Genomic DNA, 19,666 nt, shown 5'->3' with positions numbered 1-19,666 from the left:
TTATAACTTTTTAAGAGATATAGAAAGCCATTTTACCACTTGAGGGGGGCAAAAGTCACTAAGTGTCCCCTCATATTTGCCCATTGCGAAGATTTGATTAATATGATATTGATATTTAAAAATTAATTAAAATATGAACCATAGTAAGAGGACTATGGTGCAATTAATCCTTCATATTATTATATTATTGTTATGGACAAATAAAAATAAAAGAAGATAAGAAAAGATTGACAACCATAGATAGTATGTTTCAAAGCTCTGCCACTCACCGTCTCTCATCTGCTTCTAGCTGAAGCCTTTAATGTCTGCCAACAAAGCCTGACGGTGACGTTCTTCTCCTTCTCCCCTTTTTCTAAACCAAAATAAAACCCCCACTAAACTCTTTCAAATTCAGTCACCCAAATAAACAACAATGGCTACTTCATCATCTTCTTCAAAGCTTTCACTTTTCTTCTTGTTTTCCTTCTTGTTTGCTTCCACTTTAGCTCGTAATTCCCCTTCACCAACAACAAAAATCCTCGATGTCTTAGCTTCTTTGAAACAAGCTCAGCATATTCTTTCCTTTGATCCTCAAATTTCTAATGGCTTTTCCAAAAGCCAACCCCTTTTCTTCAACTCTTCTTCTTCATCGGGTTCTGGTTTTTCGATTCCACTTCATTCACGGGGCTCTTTGCGAAAAACCCATCATGTTGATTATAAAAACCTGGTCCGATCCCGACTCGACCGTGATTCAGCTCGAGTTAACACGCTCACCACCGAGGTACTACTCGCTGTCAATGGGGTGCGCAAAACTGAGCTGAAGCCTGTTGTTACCGAGTTAGAACCAGAGGCGCTTTCCACCCCTGTTATTTCCGGTACGAGCCAAGGGAGTGGGGAGTATTTTACCCGGGTCGGAGTCGGTAACCCGGCTAAACAATTCTACATGGTTCTTGATACCGGGAGTGATGTTAATTGGATCCAATGTGAACCATGTACGGATTGTTACCAACAATCCGACCCGATTTTTGACCCGTCGGCGTCGTCGACTTACAGTCCGGTTACTTGCGAGTCAAGGCAATGTTCTCTTCTACGACAATCGGCTTGTCGTGGCGGGAAATGTCTTTACCAGGTGTCCTACGGTGATGGATCTTACACAGTAGGGGATTTCGTGACTGAAACGGTGTCGTTTGGGAACTCCGGTGATATCAAAGGCGTTGCTATGGGTTGTGGCCATACCAACGAAGGCTTATTTGTTGCAGCTGCCGGTTTGGTTGGACTCGGTGGTGGTCCCTTGTCTTTAACATCTCAGATTAAAGCGACGTCGTTTTCTTATTGTTTAGTGGATCGTGACTCAGCGGGTTCGTCGACGTTGGATTTCAACTCCGGGTTACCGGCTGACTCAGTGGTTGCTCCGTTAATAAGGAGCCGAAAGGTGGATACCTTTTATTACGTCGGTCTGACCGGGCTTAGCGTAGGCGGCCAACCTGTTCAACTCCCGCCGGGCTTTTTCGAGTTGGAACAATCGGGAAACGGAGGAGTGATCGTCGACTGCGGGACGGCCATAACACGGTTGCAAGCGGAGGCTTACAACGCACTCCGCGACGCGTTCGTGAAATTATCGCCGGACTTGCCGACCACCGGTGGGGTTGCGTTGTTCGACACGTGCTACGACTTGTCTTCAAGAACCAGTGTTAGGGTCCCGACAGTGGCGTTTCATTTCAGCGGCGGAATGTCACTGGACTTGCCGGCGAAAAATTATTTGATACCGGTGGACTCATCGGGAACGTATTGCTTGGCGTTTGCCCCCACGACGTCGTCTTTGTCTATAATTGGGAACGTACAACAGCAAGGGACACGTGTGAGCTTCGATTTGGCTAATAATAAGGTCGGGTTCTCTCCTCATAAATGTTAAGACAGTAAATAAATAGCTTATTGGTGATAATTTACTAATTTACCTATCCATTCTTCTCTGGTAAAAGAAGGTGAAGAATATACCGAAGTTTGTTTGTTTGTAATATGTATAGTAATTTTATATTTAGGTTGAATTTTTACCATTTAGTCGTACTTTTTTACATTGGGGAAATAAATTCCAAAGAATGGAGAAGCAGTGTGGACGTGGGCGGTTAATGAATATAACCCGCCTTAGGATTGATTTACTTGTACTGTAAGGTAAGTTCAGTGTCATTATGTAGTAAATTTGTTGAAATTTGAAGGGCAATGAAAAGAGTCAAGTTGGATGTTGTAATTATTACAATCGCGTGCATGCGTGACACGTGGACGTATTAGATTTCTGCATTGTGGTTTTTGATTTTACGTGGAGGGATTCGACAGCAAATAGCTAAGTTGGAATCTTTTCCCGAATCTGATTGATTGATCAAATTTTAATATTTTTCTATTATTCGAAATATTATTAAAAAATATTTAAGATAAGGATTTAAGAATAATAAAAAATTAAATTGTTAATTAATTAAACATATTTTTGATATAATTTGACAAATTAAAAATACAAAACTATATCAACAAGTCATGTATATATGAACATGTTAACATCTATATAAAACAAAATTATAGCATAAATTTTATGTATAAATGGTATACTTTAATTAGCGGAAAATAATACAAATATGGGCATTTTGCAAAAACATTATTTTATTTTTGAAAATAATCATAAAACGTGTAATTAAAAGAAAACTCCTTCATCAATTTTATATATATATATAAATTTTCTAGGTAAATTTGCATGCTCTAAACAGCGAAAAATAGCATGAATACCAGCGTATTACAGAAATGTTTTATGATTTTGAGAAGCTCAAGATAATTACCAAAACAAACCTTTTTTATATTTAATATTTTAATTAAATTATTTTAGCAAATAAATATAAACATCGACATGACGTGAATAGCATTAGAAATAACAGTTAATGCTAATATTATCAGACAACTTATTCATAGCTCGAACAGCTCTGGACTGGTATTTGGTTCAGTTGATTCGTCTTATGTAAAATTTATTACATTTTATATTGTATTGTGTTTATGCTATTTTTGGAATATATAATTTTTATGTACATAAAATTTAATACGTATATACACATATGTTGTGTTTATATATTTTTATATTGTATTGTATTTGTTTAGTTTGTTATTATAGTAATTTCGTTATATGTTGAATTTTTTTAATTTAGGGATTAATGTTGTTGTTTTTACATTTATCGTAGTATATTGTTTTTGAAGAGAGAAATGAAAACGCATTGTATAATGTACATTTTCACTTTGTTTTAAATTATTTTTCTTCTCTTTTTTCTTGTGGTTAGAAATTAGATCTTCAACCATTTGTTATTGAGCGTTAGAGATGTGCTTGTCATCCAAACGAATGAGTTGATTTATCATTTTACAAATTATAAGGAATAAAATAACATATTCAGAGAAATATTTAAAATGAAATTATTGAGAGAATTGAGTTTAAATTGAAAAGAATGAAGTTTGGAGGATTTATATAAGAAAAATATGATTTTTGAGGTATTACAACCGTTGGATTTATAACCATTAGGAGAATAACCTTATAAAATGCGTTTTCATTTCTCTATTCAAAATAACATATCACAATAAATATAAAAATGACAAAATCCTTAAATATCTTTAAAATACAGCATATTTCTTTAATTCGACCAATTTCGTTCTCTTTAAAAAACCTATATAATTTCTATTTTATTATAATAGTTAAACGTAATTTATAAGTTTTTAATATTATTTCACCATTTATTTGATATTTCCAATCCAAACTTAAAATAATAATATAATAATAATCATAACCATAAAACTGACGTGCGACCCGTGACCAATGAACATCTTTGGTTACTGGTTATCACCGTGTTTAGAAGGTTTGGTTTGGGCGTAATGGCGAGTGGGGTCCGCGGACATTATATTGGGAGTGATGAAAAATTAAAAGAGGGAAACAGATCACATGAAGCGCGTGGGACCCTCCTCGTGATGTCAACTGTAGTGGGAGAGTCAAATGCAGGCTTAAGGATTATAATACATCAATTAACAATATCTCTTTAACTATAACTTAATACGAAAATTTTAAAATTAATGTACATAAGGGTTATAAGGGAGCAGTTCCGTCAATGTCGGCAGTCGCTTTCATCACTCTCATTGGACGATACGTAGCAATTAAAACTGTGGCTGCTCCCTTTAAATCTCCCAACCATATCTTTCTTGATATTATAGAAGTTTTTATTTTTTGAGTTAAATTATAATAAAAAATAAATTAGTCTATATACTTTAGATAAAAAAAAGTATATTAATCATTTTATTAAAAATTCATCTATCCTATTGATAAAAACTTATCCTTCTAAGTCAACATAAGATAAAAATGATATGTCACAAATGGATAGAATTTTACAAAAAATCAATTTACTCATTAATTAAACATACATGGACTGATTTGCTCTCTCTTTTTTAGAAGAAAAGACAAAATACAATTTAACTCCTAATCAGGGCCTCCATAGTACTTTTACCCTACATTTTCTCACCACTCAAAATTATACATAAATTTTGGTTCAATATGCAATTCAATAAATAAATTTTAATTTGGTACAATTATACATATGAAACCTTAATTGTGGTTCAAATGTATACATAAAACTTTAATTTTAATTTAATTATACGCATTTAAAAAATAAATACATTAAATTATTTTTATATTGAATAAAGTATAATTATCTGCGTATTCAATATAAACATAAAATAATACCATTGTATGTGTATCAATAATTTATGAGCATTGAATTAAACTGAAATTTCATTTTAATATCATATATATAATTCAAAATGGATGTAATTTTGGATTAAATTTAACTATTGAATTTAACCTGTTGTTATAATGTGGTGTGAACACAATTTGTGCAGATCATGTTTCTGTCTTTCACATTGAATATTAATTTTGTGATATTATCCACAGATAAAAACTATATTCCCTTACAAAGATACCCCAATCTAATCCAGTAATGGATTATTATGTCATAAATTAGTAGTTCAAGATTCTTTAGTCAGTAGCATTTATTTTTTATTGGTTAATTTTTGTGCTCAATTTTTGTATAGGTTCTGGTTTTGAGAGACTAATCCGCAAGTTATAGTGCACCACAAAAATGCTAACTACTATATGGGTTGTCATGTAATAATAATTAAATTGGACATGTTAGGCGTTAGGTGAGACAGTCCTTTTCTGCCCTGTATTCTTCGAAATTTTGAATTTTAATCTTTATATTTTTATTTTCAAAAAGATTGGATTTTTTAATTCAGGTCAGGCAGGTTAAAGTCTCTAATCCATATATTCATCAATGCACACAAATAAATCCCCATTTAAACAATGAATACAACAAAACCAGAGATATAACATCTTTCCATGAATGAAATCAAAGAAATACCTCTATCCATCTCTCTACACCATCAGTGCAAGTTTCATTTTTTGATTAAAAATAATAATTCTTCTAAATTTCTAATGCATTGAAGCAGTTATATATCAGTTAACAAAAAAATAACATCTAAAATCACTAATGAGTAATTAAAAGGAAAATTCAATGATATCATATTCTCCGCTAGCAAATTACCTAACTTTTCTGCTTGCCTGGAGCAATAATTTTACCCAAGCTGTTCCATTGCTTTGGTGCTGTTGACATATGTTGCACTTTTATCGAAACCCTCGAGTAAGAGAATCCGGACAGCCTCGATTCCATTATGAAACGTAAACTCCAGCTGAAAGATAAAAAGATGTGACCTGTGAAGTTTATTCATCAATTTCTTTACTTTTTCTTCTTTGGTTGTGCTTTACAATCATTTACATACCTCTTCACGTTCTTGCTTGTTGAAAGCACGAAGAACAAAATTAATAGTATCCATCCTCCCTTGAGGTCGTCCAATGCCTAGAAAAGTTAAGAAACTTCAATAACCGGTAGGAAAATTAGTTGCATTTGGATAATATTTTTAGTGTTCTTAGCAACCTACCAATTCTTAGACGAGGAAAATTGCGGCTACCTTCAAAACTATCGATGATGCTTCTCATTCTGGTAGAAAACTTGAAAATAAGTGTTGATATAAGCATGTAGGATTCAAGGCATGATATAACAAATGCTGACAAGAAAGTACCCATTATGTCCACCATGTCCGCCTTTCGGAAGTAGTCTCAATTTGGCAAAAGGCAAATCTAAGTCATCAAAAATCTGTAGAAGGGAACTGTAAGTGCGGAGGGGGGAGGGAAAAGATTATCATTAAGTCATAATAAAGGAAGAAAATTACCACAAGAACTTGCTTCAATGGAATCTTGTAATATGATACAATGGCCCCAACCTTCAATATGTAAAGTGAAACCATCCAATGGATATTAGAACTACAGTAATTTCAATCAGGTGAGAATCTTAGTCTCTCAAAAACAATATATAGGCCCTTTGAGATAGCTCACTTACAGACTCACCACTTGAGTTCATAAACGTTTGCGGTTTGGCAAGCATGACAGGAACATTTCCTATAAATCCTGGGAAAAAGTAACTATCTCAAATTAAATATTGCAAAATGGGACATTCTGAGTTGCCTAAGAACATTTTAGAACGTGAATTCATTTGTAATTTACCTACAATTTTCACTGAAATGAATAAACTTTTACTTTTTATTTTCCATCTATCAGGCTAGAACTTATGTCTTATTATCTTTATGCATAAGGAAATACCAATCTTGATGCTTAAACTAATATGGAAGAAGATGAAGTATAGAAGGTTTTTGGATAGTTTATGCCACGTATTAAATATGTTTCTCAAAAACATATGAAAATTGTGAAGTCACTAAGAATTGCAGCTTCTATTGTCTGCCATCATCCAAATCAAAGATAAACTCAGGTGGGATTCTAATCTAATCAGTTTCCATTATCTAATACACTCTTGTTTGTTTTACTGTTCAATCTAATTAGTTTCCATTATCCAAGGGTCACTAATCCACTTTCAACTAAATCTAAGGTTGATATTTTTTTTAATTAAATTTTATATATCTTAAAAAACATTAAAATTCCGGCCATAATTTTAATTGAGAGTAAATTACTCCCCTTAAACAAAGTAGTTGAAACTTCCATTATTTTTGTAGTAGAAGAGAGAATCTTTTCCCATTGAGTAATCTAAATGCACTCTTCAAGGTTACAATGTAAAACAGTATCTTCATCTAAAGCATTCAAAATCAAGAATAAAGTTGCAAATAATTGCAGTTAAAACTTTTTAAGGTATGAATATTAGCTCAAATGGCATACAAGTTACAAACACTCTCAAGAGGCCTCAGGCAGGTAATGTCTCCCTTAGGTTCGTTAATGACATGTGGGAGGCTGGTGGTAGATTATGAACTTCAAAGAATATATATAATTATTAGTGTTTTACAGCACTCAATCTCATCACCAAAACCATAAAACAATCAGTTAGAAGTTTCAATTACAAAACAAAGGGGAGCTAGAAATTAGTCAAACGAAGAAAACCGTGGCTAGTAAACCATCCAACTACAGCAGTGGTATAAGCATTTATTCTAATTTAATCTTTAAAATTAGAAATACAACACCCCCTGGAAGAGGTGGTTGGTGCTTCTTTACTTAAGGTTTAAGGTTTAAACCATGGTATGGTGTTTTTAAGTAGTTTCTTTAAAAGGTTTTATATAAACTACTAAGAGACATAAATACCATTGTAATAAAATTTGTTGTTTGTTAAAAAAGAGGTCTTTTAGACTTTTTACAACTGAGTTGGTATCTGTTTAACTAGTGAGACCAACTAAGTCAAAGGCATTATATTAGTATGGATAGATAATTAAGTACCCATTACGAAATATACCCTTCAAATACACTACATACAGGTATTCAAAATTAGAAGAAGTAGAATCAACTCAATATCAAAGCAATATACTAGTCTAGAATTAGAAATTTGGGACCCTATCATGTCTAAATGATAAATTTATGAAGAAACAATAACCCATTCCAGCAAAGTTCCATGGCTATTATATTTTCAACAGGCATGCAATACATCAAAGCATATTGAAGTTCTTGAATTTAACAGTAGTGAAAGTAATTAAAAGATTGAACTTTTTTTTGAAAAGTACCTTTTCCAATCTGAGCTTTAAAGTTAACAGTGTTAATAGAAATCCCTTCAGCCTCAGCTATAGCGTCTACCATCATAAAACCAACCTGTTGGCAAAAAAATGAAACAAGAAAAAAAAAATCATTAAAAGAACATTAAATTCGTTAAAAAAAATCAAAACGAAGACGTATTAATACGTTGTGGCGGGTGCCATTGAATTTCTTGCCGGGATTACCGAGACCGACGATGAGCCACGGCTTGCGAGGCGGAGACTGCGGCCTGGGCTCGGGCGGCGACACCTGGGAATCCTCCGCCGTATTGGCGGGAGAAGAATTTGAAATTTTCGTGGAAAAATTAGGGAATTGAGTCATGGTTCTTTTGGTTGCGGCAGAAATTTTGAAGGAAGGATGAGATTTAATGAATAAGGAATTGAAGTTTAGGAAGCGAAAAGTGAAGATTGATGAACTTAATTTCATGATTTTTTTTTATAGATTAGGGTTTGAATTTTTGAAGAATGTTGTGAAGAAGGAAGGGGGAAAGGAGAACGAAGCAATGAAGAAGCTCCTCAAAGTTCCCCCCTTTGCCTTGCGACTCAAGAGTCAAAAGATCCGAAAGGCCATCATTTTGCTTTTCTTTTAGGTCTAACTGCATATTTGACCCTCAAATTATTATGGAATTTTCATTTAGGTACGTAAATTATTTTTTTGGTTAAAAATGGTACCTAAAATTTTAAATTCAACTCATTTTATTTAAAAAAATGTATAAAGTTTAGGAAAAACATGGAATGTGTCACATTCTTATTAGTTAGTCTTATGCTTTGGGATAAAATGAAACAAATTTAGTAGTTTAAGCACTTTGTGACCTAGAAAAATTTTAGTACTTAAATGAGAAATATGGTATAATTTGAGGGGAATTTTACATTTAAGCTTTAACCTTATGAGTTGTTTTAAAAATATAACGGATAATAAATAATAGGCAGTATTCTTATTCTAGTCCCTCTATATATGCTAAAATTTGGTAATAAAAGATCAAAGTATATCAAAATTAAAATAGAAAGATCAATTCTTAAATTCCAGCATAATAGAGGGAATAAAAGCAGAATTAAACCTAAAATGTAAAAACGGAAGAAAACACCGTTTCCGGGGATCGAACCCGGGTCGCCAGCGTGACAGGCGGGAATACCCACCATTATACTACAACGACCAGCTGATCTAACGATTAAATAAATTTATATAAGATTTTATTGGCATTTTAATGGATTCCCATCTAAAGAACCTTGAATTTTCAAAAAGGGTAGCAATTTTATTCAACTTAGTTACGACTGAGGTAGTAGATCGAGTTAAAAAAAAGGGCTATGAACTCAGTGCAATGGGGATATGTCCGTATCATCACCGGCACCATTTTTGGCGGTATCCTTGGCTTCTACGTTATGCACCGCGTCGAACTCAGTTACAAGGTCTTTTGTCGTTCTTCATTTATTTCTTAATTTGTTTTTATTTAATTTAGAAAAGATTGTAAGCTTCTAATTTTTATTCGAATAGGAAAAGATGAAGGAGCGATTGAGGCAATATGAGCTCGAATTGAAAAGAAAAGAGAAGCTAGATGAACTTGAAGATTCCATCTAGTCTTTTCTTTTTTTTCTTTTTTTAACAGTTAAGCCTCCATTTTCCTTTTTGTTTAAGTTGTTTTTTAGAATCAGCACACAATAAGCTGGAGATATGTGAAATCATGGTGATTTTGGTTGATTAGTGATTGTTTCTTTATTAAGTGTTGAATTAAATTGAAAGATACTCAAAACAGTACAAACGATTGCGCCCTTCCGACTTTTGAATGGTTTCTTCTCTTTTGTCAAAGAATTTATCAGAGTTTTTTTAGGTATAATTATTCGAATTTCAAGTTATTGCTATTATTTTCATGAATTTAGTATAGTAATGTCCAAAATGCAAGGTTCAGATTGATTTACTGAACTTATATACACACACAAATAACATGAAAGTGTAATTAGGGATTAAAGTTTTATGCTAAAACACTGGTATAATGAAAGTTTGATTGGGGATTAGCTTTGTGAAGGAGAAATTTCTTATGCTCTGCAATAAGGAATATTAGGGTTTGAGAATCAATTTTCTCTTATTAGCAGACATGAATTTTGGGATGCCATTTTTGAGCCTGCCAATGATGGTGTTGAAATGGTGAGAGTTTACGGTTTACCTTTTAGAGGAATAGAGAACGATGACCATTTTCGTTTCCTTTGTCACAGATTTGAAGCTTTTCATTTTCATACAGTTATGCATAGAATTGTGTTTAGTCATTGGATGTGAGGTGAAACAAACAAGAAATAGGACATGATTATACCTCTTATCATGAAACATATGCAAAATTATGGTTGAAATATAGAACATTTCAATGGTGAAGTAATGATGGCCTGTTCATGTGCCTTCTTAGGCTTTGCTTGTTAGGGAGGAGAAGAAGAGATAAGACTTTATTATTTTTTAGCTAAACCGTTAGATTAACAGCTTTTCCGTCTTTATCAGTTTCCATTGTTCTTACTAGGCAAAATCTCAAATCTAGGACATTACTTGCTTTGAACATTTTTTGCCTTGTGAGTTTGGATTATAGTTGCTAATCTTGCTTTCATTTCTCTGTGTTCCAAATTGGTTGTGGTTATGTTTATAGAGCAATTTGGGTTTGTGCTTCTTCTCCTTGTGGTTTATCGAATAGGAAAGTCGAGTTAGATTCGTTAAGTCTCTTATCAATGCGGCTTTGGTGACGGGTCATTCTCTGTTGGTGGTTTTAAAAATGAAGACGGAAACTAGTATGCCCTAAGATTGCTGAAATGAAAGTTTTTTTTTGTTGTTGTTACATCAAGAATAGCTTGAGGATTCCTTGTGGTGGCATTTTACTTATTGTTAATGGATGCTCTGTGAGTGAGTGAGTGAAGTATTCATTGAAGCGTTGGTGGATTTTGTACTCAGTTGTGAATTGCACTGCCTATGCCAATGACCTTGACCTTCTTTTTTTTTGTTGCGAACTTGAGAACTGCTTGGTTTGCCGGAATGAAATGGAATGGAGTAACATAGTAATAGGTATTGTTTGGATAAATGGAATTACAGAGTAATCGTATAGTCGTTGAGGTTAGCGAGTCTAGCTTTGTATAAATCTTATAAAGAAATAATAAATTTTTTATGTGGATTCGAGTAATTTATTTTGCTATCTATCACATGTTATTCTCCCATGTTTCGCAATCTAGCATCCGCATGGCTTGACTTTGTTCTTACTCGATCTGACTTCAGGTGAACATGATTATACCAAGCTGTAGGTTTGACTAGGCTCGGGCCTTGACAAAATTTTATGCCCATTTGATAGGTTCGGGCCCGGCCTAAAAATGATCCTGAAATTTTACTCAAGCCCGGCCTGTCTGTGTTAATTTTTTTATATAATTTTTTAAAATATAATACATTAAAAACACTAAAAACATTAAAATAAATATTTCATAACAAGTTGAAAATAAATTTTTTTTAAAAAATTATACTTAAATAACACTAAAATAGGTGTAAGTTAATGAGTAAATGCTTCTAAAATAGTAGCAAAATTAACAATAAAATAAGAGTTATACAATATTCAAACAGCGATAAAAAATAGTAATAATATAATAGTGAAATGGTAGCAAAATAAGTGTAAGAAAACAACATATTTTGTTCTTTTTGCAAATTTGGGTTGGGCCTGGGTCATAAAAGCCTTACTTGATATTTGACCCGTCTTCTAAATAAATCTTTTTTTTACTCAAACTCATTTTTCAAATCTATATTTTGCCCAAATCTTCTTACTTTTCGGGCGAATATTCGGACCGGACCATGGATAAGTTTAGGTTTGATTGGTTTTGCTTTATTGTTGTTTTTTTTTTTTTTGCAAACAATGCAATGTTGATATCATCACCTAGGTCGCATGATTGCAATTTAGACACGTATTAATTTTAATACCGATTTATGTAGACTTTTAGAAAATCACACCCTCAAAAATTAATTGTTAAAATTAAAGAGCCATGAGTAATAAAAAAAAATCTCATATTTGAAGGATCTAAGTCCCCTATTTTGCAATTGAACACATAAATTCATCATACTACATAGTCTATATGCCCGTTCAAGTTTGGTTTATGCTTTAGCTTAATCTATCTCCAACAAACATTGCTATACAACAATGCCTACTTTGCACTGGTATTTCTTTTCTTTTGGCAAACTACACTCCAAGAAAAAAAAATACAAATGTTATGGGTTAGATTTTTAGAATCAATACTAGATTAACAGAATATATAAATGTTGAATATTGAAGTTGCTTTTATACTAATTTTAAAAGTTGTCCCTCTTAATCTGTTGATGGTTAAAAAAGATAAAATTAATTAGTTGGGTGATCATTTTGTAACTTTTCATATTTATGTGATAATAAAATAATAATTTTATTAATAGTTAGGTGAATACTAATATAGTCTACCGTTTACTTTTAATTTTGGACAGACACTACAACATTAACATCACCAGACATGTCAAAAAATTGTAACTAAAAGTCAGGACAATTGGATGGCCTTTGAAAAATCACATCCTAAAAACTATCGAAGATGGAAAGGATAAGTTATTGTAGTGGTGGCATCAATTTAAAGATATTGTGGGATTATTTTTCAATTCACGTATCAAATAAAAAAGGAGAAGAAGAAACAGCATTCTATTGTTAATCATGCCACATGGGTCTGCATTGAATAATATGAGTTTATCGTTCAATCAATTCAATCAGTTTCATCACTAAATAATGAGAGAGTGATTTTAAAATAAAAGTAACGTATTCAGTAATTAATTTAACACATTCTAAATAATCAGCATAATTTTCTAACTTTTGACGTGGTTTAATCAAATGACTATAATCTTCTCATCCTCATCCTTTAACCACAATTATTAATTTAAAAAGTACCTCACAATATTTCGCCTTAAACATTTTCCCATGCGACCCTACAAAGTAATTCATATTTTCTAGGTGATATTCACGTTTCCTCTTTTGTGGTAAATAATCTATTTTAGATTGTTGTGTTTTGTTAAATATTTTAATATTATATCCATATTCGTCTATTTAACATCATTTGTGTTTGTATTTATTCATTTAAGTTAAACGAAAAATATAAATAATGATATTCATGTTAATGTTCCAAATAATAAATAAATAAATAAATAAATAAACAAACATGCATTCTGTTTTAGATATAAAATAATCAATAAACTAATTCACATAAATGAACTGAGTACATTATTAAACTTTATTAATATTTTGTTAACATAAACCAATGAGAATCAAACTATTCATCTATTAGTGATCGAAACTATTGAAACCCACTATCCCTAAATCCCTATTTTATTTTTAAAATTTTCAGGTGATTATGTTTGTTCCTCGAGACAACCAAGCCTTCAAACAAAAGGATTTATTAGTAAATAGGCCCTAAAGTATACCTTAATTTTCAAATTGATCCTTAAAATTTTTAATCAAAAGTGATTTTAAACTATCAAATTTATCTCATTTTACCTAAAAATATACCACGTGTCTAATTAATATTGGCCAATATATATTTTGGATAAATTGATAATTTAACGACAAATTCCGACAAAAAAACTTTAAGGACTAATCTAGAAATTGAAATATAGTTTAAGGGTCAATTTACAAAAAAAAAAAGCAAAATACAGATGGGCCCTTTCCCAAAACAAGCCCACCCAGGCATTCCCTCCATTAATTTTCTCTTCCCGCCGGATCCCAAAAGAAAATAAATATTAATTACAAACAATTATTTATTTATTATTTCTCTAATCACTAAAAACAAAAAATAATAATTACTAAAAAAAAACGCCCAATCCAAACAATAATAAATAAATAAATTTAAAAGCATAATGAAACGAAGATGCAAACAGTAATCGAATTAATTTTTAAGTACATAATTTTAACACATAAAAAAAGACTTCGTGATCTTCAATTTCGCATTGAAGAAAAGAAAAAAGCTTTAAGCAATGGCTGTTTCTCCTTCTCCATCATCAAAGAAGAAGAATAAGAACAAGAAGAGGAACAACGCCAACATCGAGACAACTCGGCCTACTGACTCAGCTTACTCAACTGACCCACCACCACCACAACTCAGTCCAAAACGTCGTCGTAACAGTTCGCCTGGAGTTCGACTCATCCATGGTCGAATCTATGATTCTCAGAACGGCAAGACTTGTCACCAGGTGCCTTTTTTTTTAATAAAGTTTTTGTTGCTTTTGCTTGGGAAAATTACGTTTTGTTGAAATATTTGGAGTAAAAAATGATTGCAGTGTAGGCAAAAAACAGTGGATTTTGCAGCTTCTTGCAAGACAAAGATTAATGGGAAGCAATGTACCATCCATTTTTGTCACAAATGTCTCTTGAACAGGTTTTTTTTTTCCTTACATTTTTAGCTACATTACTGGATCTTACTCTCTAGCAGACAAAAATCCCATTGTCAACATGCTTTTTTTTTTAAATCTTTAGATCATATCGTGTTATAGATCTAACAATCAGGGTGTTTCTTTATTGTCTTTGAAATATGATTAGCTTAATTTTTTTTTTATCAGATATGGGGAAAAGGCTGAGGAGGTGGCTTTGTTGAATGATTGGACTTGTCCAAGATGTAGAGGAATTTGCAACTGTAGTTTCTGCATGTCAGTCCATATGTTTTTTTAGAACATTGATATATAATCAATTGCAAATACTTGCTTATTGTTTGTTTTTTTTTTCTTTGTGGGTAATCTAAAACGGGGGAATTTTGAATCTTGTAGGAAGAAACGAGGTCACCAGCCTACTGGTGTACTTGTACATGCAGCAAAGGCAAATGGGTTCGCCTCAGTTTCAGATATGTTGCATCTTAAGGATTCCGAAAAATCGGGTTCTCAAGAGCCTGTTGATGTAGCTGTGTCTTCCAAAAAGCGAAAAGCTGCAGAAGATGAGGTTTGTTTGCCATTAAAATCCTTGTGTGTGATTAGAGTATATATGTTTTTATGATAGAATGATCAATGATATGATGAATGCTTGATCCTTGTTGAGTTTCCAAAAATAAGATGGCTCTACTTATCGAGTGTTCATTAAAATTTTCTAACAGGATTCTGAAGTTAAGGGAACTGGTAATAGCAGAAAGGAAAGCAGTTGTAAAGAGCCTAATGGTTTGATACGAGCCAATGACAAAAGGATTGTAACTAGTAACACCAAGTTGATCAAATGGAGCAAGAATGGTAAGGAAATTGTCTCGGAAGGCAATGATCTCCAAAAGATTAGTCCTAAAAAGCTTAAGACCTCCATGGAGGTGTCGAACAAGGGCGAAGTGATTAATGACATGATTACTGCTATCCAACTAATTGACATGAAGGTGCCTATGAAGTGTGATCATGGAGAAGATGAAGTGCTAAACAATGCAGACCCTGTAGTGAGGAACAAGCCGATTTGTAGGTCTCCAAATCTTAAGAAGAAAAATGTAAAAGCCAAAAACGAAGCTTCTGACGCTGAAATTGTATTGCCTCAAGGCACATCATTAAACCATATTGATGGCATTGACTTGCCTGTCAAGGATGTTGGCCATGCCTTACAATTTCTAGAATTTTGTGAAGTTTTCGGAGAGGTAAACTTAGTCATCTGTTTATTCAGCATAAATCCTAATAGAGTAAGGTTTCTAATTTGTTTATTGGTTGATATAGGTTCTCAATATGAAGAAAGGACAGTCTCAGCTGTTACTTAAAGAGTTATTTACTGGAAAAAGTAAACGCAAGCACAAATTACGTCATCCTTCAATTGTGCAGTTTCACATTCTACTGCTATCCATGATGCAAAAGGATTTGGGAAAAGAGTATGCTTGTTTTAACTAGATTGTTATAAACGTTCAGTTACTTTTTTTTTTAAATCGTATATCAATCATTCGAACTAAATCTTTATGCAGGTATCCTTGCTTAAATAAGAACTTAAGTGAAAAATCATGGGTGCAAGTTCTTGGAGAATACATAAATGATTCTCAATATCCATTAAAGCAGCCATTGTTGGATTGTTTAGATGTAGGTGGTGGTGATAAATACGAGCGATTAAATTCCTCTAAAAAGCTCAAAGTCTTAAATTTTCTGTGTGATGAAGCTCTCAGCACCACGTAAGGCTTGTGTTTGTATTTTTTTGTTTTAGATTCATATGGAAGTGTATGAATAAAAAAAGTCGCACTTCTTTCAGAGAGTTTAGAAGCTGGATCGATAAACAAAACTTGAAATTTGTTGAAAGACAAAAGAAAGCAAAAGAGAAACTTCTTTCACAGAGGGAGAAGGTAATGACATGAATATGGCAACTGAGATCGAGTTAGTGGTAGTGTTAATGTTAATGTTATGACACAGCCTGTTTTGTCCTAATTCTGTGTAGGAGAGAAACCTTGAAAAAGAGATGAAGAAGAAGTTGCAGGACGAGATAGCCAAAGCTATTCTCATGAGAAATGGTGCACCTCTTTCCATTTCAGAAAATGAAGAGCTTCTTTCGAGAATAAAGTCAGAAGTGGCTCAAACTCTTGAAGTGGCCCGTACTCTTGCAAGCACATTGGAAGTGTCTGAGACAGTGGTCGACGAGGGTATGTTCAATGACTTGTTGCAGTTTCACCATCATTTGGTCAATGGAGCAAATCATATCTCAGCACCTTGAAATTGATCATAAAATACTGATCTTTACCTATACTTAATTTATACTATTTGAGCATTGCCTTGGTGCTTTTTGTATGGTTGCACAAATGGAACTGTGTTCTTATGTTCAACTGACATTTTGCTTTGCAATTGATGCTTGAAGAGGATGAGCCGTTAAATCCTGTTAGATCAGAGCCAATATTTTGGGATGGCGATGGTCACAGATTCTGGAAATTGAGAAGCTACTCTAGTGAAACAGATGTTTTACTTCAAGGTTTGTTCATATGCTCGATTTCCAAAATTTGCATTTTATCAACTTATTAATGGTAAAAGTATCGTAGAGGTTTTTGTATTAGGAGTTAGATTGCATTTTGCCTCTTTTACTCAAAAAATGAGCAAATTAGTCCTTTTACATTAAATCAGAAAGTAAAATAGTTTTTTTTTGTTGTTAAAAATTTCATCTATTTGTATTGTTAAAAATTGGCATGGTTGATGGAATAATCAGAAAGTAAAATGTGATGTCATATGTACCTCATGCTGATGTAGGGATCAGTTTTTAATAGTAAAAATGGATGGAATCTTTAACAGAAGGGTCAGTTTGCTCTTTGATTTAATGTACAAGGACTAATTTACCCATTTTTTAAATAGAGGGGGCAAAATGCAATCCAACTTTAATATAGGGGTCTTCATGGTACTTTTACCAGTTATCAACCAAATTGCCATTTCATTAGTTTCCACTAATGTGCAGATATTGAGGGCAGTGATCTAGTTGCAGCTAAAGAAAAATGGTACACCTACAGCACCGAACAAAAACCAATCGTTGAGAAATATATTTCATCTTTCAGGTATCGAAAGCTGACTATCTGCCCCTCTCTTTTGGAAATTTGTCATAATGCTATCTATTTATCCTAATGCTATCTATTTGCCTATAGCTGATGAAGTTTTAGGGAGGCTCAGACATGTACTTAGGATAATATTGCTGTGCATATTTCATGTGCAGAATTGCATCTTATGCCATTGTTAGGGTTTGTTATGGTGTATGGAACCCTGCTCTTCAGTAAGTCCACTAGCCGAGGGTTTGTTATGGTGTATGGTTGAACCACCGGTTAAAGTATCTAAAGGTTCCCTGTATTAGAGGGATTGCATCAAATTAGTCCCTTTATTGTTAAATGGATCAATTTAGTCCTTATACTATTACAAAGAATCAAATAAACCCGAAATTGTAATAGAGTTAACATTCACTGTTTAAAATGTCTTAAATTATTATTTTTCAATTGTAGTTCAATTCTAATCAAAAGATTTCATTTACTGAATCATGAAAACTTTAAAAATATGAACTTTGTTAAATAGTAAATGTTAACTTTATTCTAATTAGGCCTTATTTGACTTTTTTTAGTAGTATATAGATTAAATTGATTCATTTAATATTAGAGGAACTAATTTGATCAGGTCCCTATGACAAAGGGACCTCTCAGGTAATTCACCTTGAACCACCTGGCCAAGATCAAGGTTCATTGTTAGATTTTTTTTCTGGCTAATGATAGATATTGCTTGATACTTAAGTTGTTAGAGAGGGAGGTTGAAGTAATATGTCCTCAACTAGCAACAATAAAGAAGATAACTTTGTATAGGGTTAATATAACTTTTTAGTCCTTGAACTTGACAATCAGGTCCACTTTGGTACTTATACTTTTTTTTTGGTCCATTTTGATACTTGAACTTGGCAACTAGGTCCATTTTGGTGTTCAAGGACCAAAATGGACCTAGTTGTTAAATTCATGTACCAAAGTGGGATCTAATTGTTATGTTCAGGGACTAAAAGTTATATTAACTCCTTGTATATACTTGTTAGCAACATTTTTCCTAGTTGCTATTCTTGATTGGTTAAGAAAACGGGATCTCTTTACTTGTTGCTGCGCATTGATTTCATCAATGGAGTGCTGGTGGTTCTTAATGGTAAATTCAAGCAATCAAAAGAGCTTTCATAATTTCAACTTTGGTCATTTTGTTTTTGCAGGATGCAAAGGAAATAAGCAAAGCAATATGCCCCCTTATAGTTTCAAGAAAAATACTGTAGTTACTGCTTAGTGTTTTAATCTATCTATATAGCCTCAAAACTCTTAAGGAGAGCAAGTCACTTTGTGTACCAAATTACCAATGTTGAGGTCAGTTTTCTCCTTAAATGGTGCCCCCTTAATGAGCCATGTTTGTATCCTATATTTGTTCTGTGTATGTCACTCAAGAAACTAAATATGATATTTTGTGGTTTTATCTCATAAACTTTCTCAATAGAGGGAATGGAACGGCCTTATACAGAATCGTCATATATGTATATGTATTTGTATTTGTTGAATGAAATTTGTTTCACTAGTGTTTAAATAAATGGGAATCATCAAAATGCCAAAAGTCTAGCTTTGAAGAATACGAGTTACAAAATTGGGTATTAAATAACAAAAGATATTAATATTTTTTATTAATAAAGAGATAAATGTCTATTTGGATCGGTGGTGTGGAGAGATTAGTTATCATAGTAGTAAGATTAGAATCAATTTTAAAAATAATTTTTGCATATATAATCTAATTTATATTTTAATTAAATATACAGTAATATACATGCAAATGTACTGAAATTACATAAGTATAAACATAAGCTTTAAAAGTATTAGTTAATTTAAATTAGTGGCCATATCTTGTCTTTTCAATGTAAATATACAAATATAAAAATGGTTAAGACAAATTTAAAATATTAAAATTTATATAAACTAATATATATTAATATAAACCAATATTGAAATATATTAAAGTGATCGAAATACACCAAAATTTTTAACAATGCAATACTTAAATTACTTTATAGGACTGAAACATGCTTTATGGCTAACCCTCTCATGATTTAATGTAAGCAAATTG

General features: G+C 32.5%; 4 protein-coding genes across 7 annotated transcripts; 3 read left to right on the top strand and 1 right to left on the bottom strand.

Annotated features, from left to right (window-relative positions):
• Positions 1-253: 253 nt before the first annotated feature.
• LOC105765630 (protein ASPARTIC PROTEASE IN GUARD CELL 1) lies at positions 254-2,233 on the top strand. The gene has a single exon (XM_012584828.2). The coding sequence runs from the start codon at positions 413-415 to the stop codon at positions 1,889-1,891; it is 1,479 nt and encodes a 492-aa protein (XP_012440282.1). The 5' UTR covers positions 254-412; the 3' UTR covers positions 1,892-2,233.
• Positions 2,234-5,309: 3,076 nt separating this feature from the next.
• On the bottom strand, positions 5,310-8,676 carry LOC105765629 (peptidyl-tRNA hydrolase, chloroplastic). Of its 2 annotated transcripts, none has more exons than XM_052624671.1 (8): positions 8,273-8,676; positions 8,098-8,182; positions 6,441-6,508; positions 6,274-6,324; positions 6,124-6,197; positions 5,983-6,041; positions 5,824-5,900; positions 5,310-5,755 (listed from the first exon to the last, which is right to left on the bottom strand). In XM_052624671.1, the coding sequence occupies exons 1-8, from the start codon at positions 8,549-8,551 to the stop codon at positions 5,714-5,716; spliced, it is 735 nt and encodes a 244-aa protein (XP_052480631.1). In that variant the 5' UTR covers positions 8,552-8,676; the 3' UTR covers positions 5,310-5,713. The 2 variants fall into 2 exon arrangements, with proteins under 2 accessions (XP_052480631.1, XP_012440280.1); XM_012584826.2 differs by having other exon boundaries at positions 5,310-5,733; positions 8,273-8,674.
• A 674-nt stretch (positions 8,677-9,350) lies between these two features.
• LOC105765628 (uncharacterized) lies at positions 9,351-9,956 on the top strand. The gene is made up of 2 exons (XM_012584825.2): positions 9,351-9,531; positions 9,617-9,956. The coding sequence occupies exons 1-2, from the start codon at positions 9,430-9,432 to the stop codon at positions 9,698-9,700; spliced, it is 186 nt and encodes a 61-aa protein (XP_012440279.1). The 5' UTR covers positions 9,351-9,429; the 3' UTR covers positions 9,701-9,956.
• A 4,068-nt stretch (positions 9,957-14,024) lies between these two features.
• Positions 14,025-19,088, top strand: LOC105765627 (uncharacterized). 3 transcript variants are annotated; one of them, XR_001124845.2, is made up of 12 exons: positions 14,025-14,326; positions 14,414-14,511; positions 14,693-14,779; positions 14,897-15,065; positions 15,217-15,729; positions 15,806-15,954; positions 16,045-16,245; positions 16,323-16,413; positions 16,506-16,707; positions 16,920-17,030; positions 17,488-17,601; positions 18,774-19,088. XR_001124845.2 is itself a non-coding variant. In XM_052624763.1 (12 exons), the coding sequence occupies exons 1-12, from the start codon at positions 14,111-14,113 to the stop codon at positions 18,787-18,789; spliced, it is 1,941 nt and encodes a 646-aa protein (XP_052480723.1). In that variant the 5' UTR covers positions 14,027-14,110; the 3' UTR covers positions 18,790-19,036. The 3 variants fall into 3 exon arrangements, 2 of the variants coding, with proteins under 2 accessions (XP_052480723.1, XP_012440278.1); XM_052624763.1 differs by having other exon boundaries at positions 14,027-14,326; positions 16,332-16,413; positions 17,505-17,601; positions 18,774-19,036; XM_012584824.2 differs by having other exon boundaries at positions 14,029-14,326; positions 17,505-17,601; positions 18,774-19,036.
• Positions 19,089-19,666: the final 578 nt, after the last annotated feature.

This window comes from Gossypium raimondii, chromosome 12 (genome assembly GCF_025698545.1).
Source record: "Gossypium raimondii isolate GPD5lz chromosome 12, ASM2569854v1, whole genome shotgun sequence".
Classification (NCBI taxonomy): Eukaryota; Viridiplantae; Streptophyta; class Magnoliopsida; order Malvales; family Malvaceae; genus Gossypium; species Gossypium raimondii.
The sequence above is the reverse complement of the archived record's forward strand: the minus strand, read 5'-3'. Positions and strand labels throughout refer to the sequence as shown.

Bases quoted from the DNA above. Each gene is read 5' to 3' on its own strand.
- LOC105765628 (XM_012584825.2), top strand. From the start codon at position 9,430: ATGAACTCAGTGCAATGGGGATATGTCCGTATCATCACCGGCACCATT. The intron at 9,532-9,616 runs GTCTTTTGTCGT...TTATTCGAATAG, and splicing joins GCGTCGAACTCAGTTACAAG to GAAAAGATGAAGGAGCGATT.
- LOC105765627 (XM_012584824.2), top strand. From the start codon at position 14,111: ATGGCTGTTTCTCCTTCTCCATCATCAAAGAAGAAGAATAAGAACAAG. The intron at 15,955-16,044 runs GTATGCTTGTTT...ATCTTTATGCAG, and splicing joins CAAAAGGATTTGGGAAAAGA to GTATCCTTGCTTAAATAAGA. The intron at 17,031-17,504 runs GTTTGTTCATAT...ACTAATGTGCAG, and splicing joins AACAGATGTTTTACTTCAAG to ATATTGAGGGCAGTGATCTA.
- LOC105765629 (XM_012584826.2), bottom strand. From the start codon at position 8,551: ATGAAATTAAGTTCATCAATCTTCACTTTTCGCTTCCTAAACTTCAAT. The intron at 8,183-8,272 runs GTATTAATACGT...TTTTGCCAACAG, and splicing joins TCAATGGCACCCGCCACAAC to GTTGGTTTTATGATGGTAGA. The intron at 5,734-5,823 runs GTATGTAAATGA...TTTATCTTTCAG, and splicing joins ACAAGCAAGAACGTGAAGAG to CTGGAGTTTACGTTTCATAA.
- LOC105765630 (XM_012584828.2), top strand. From the start codon at position 413: ATGGCTACTTCATCATCTTCTTCAAAGCTTTCACTTTTCTTCTTGTTT.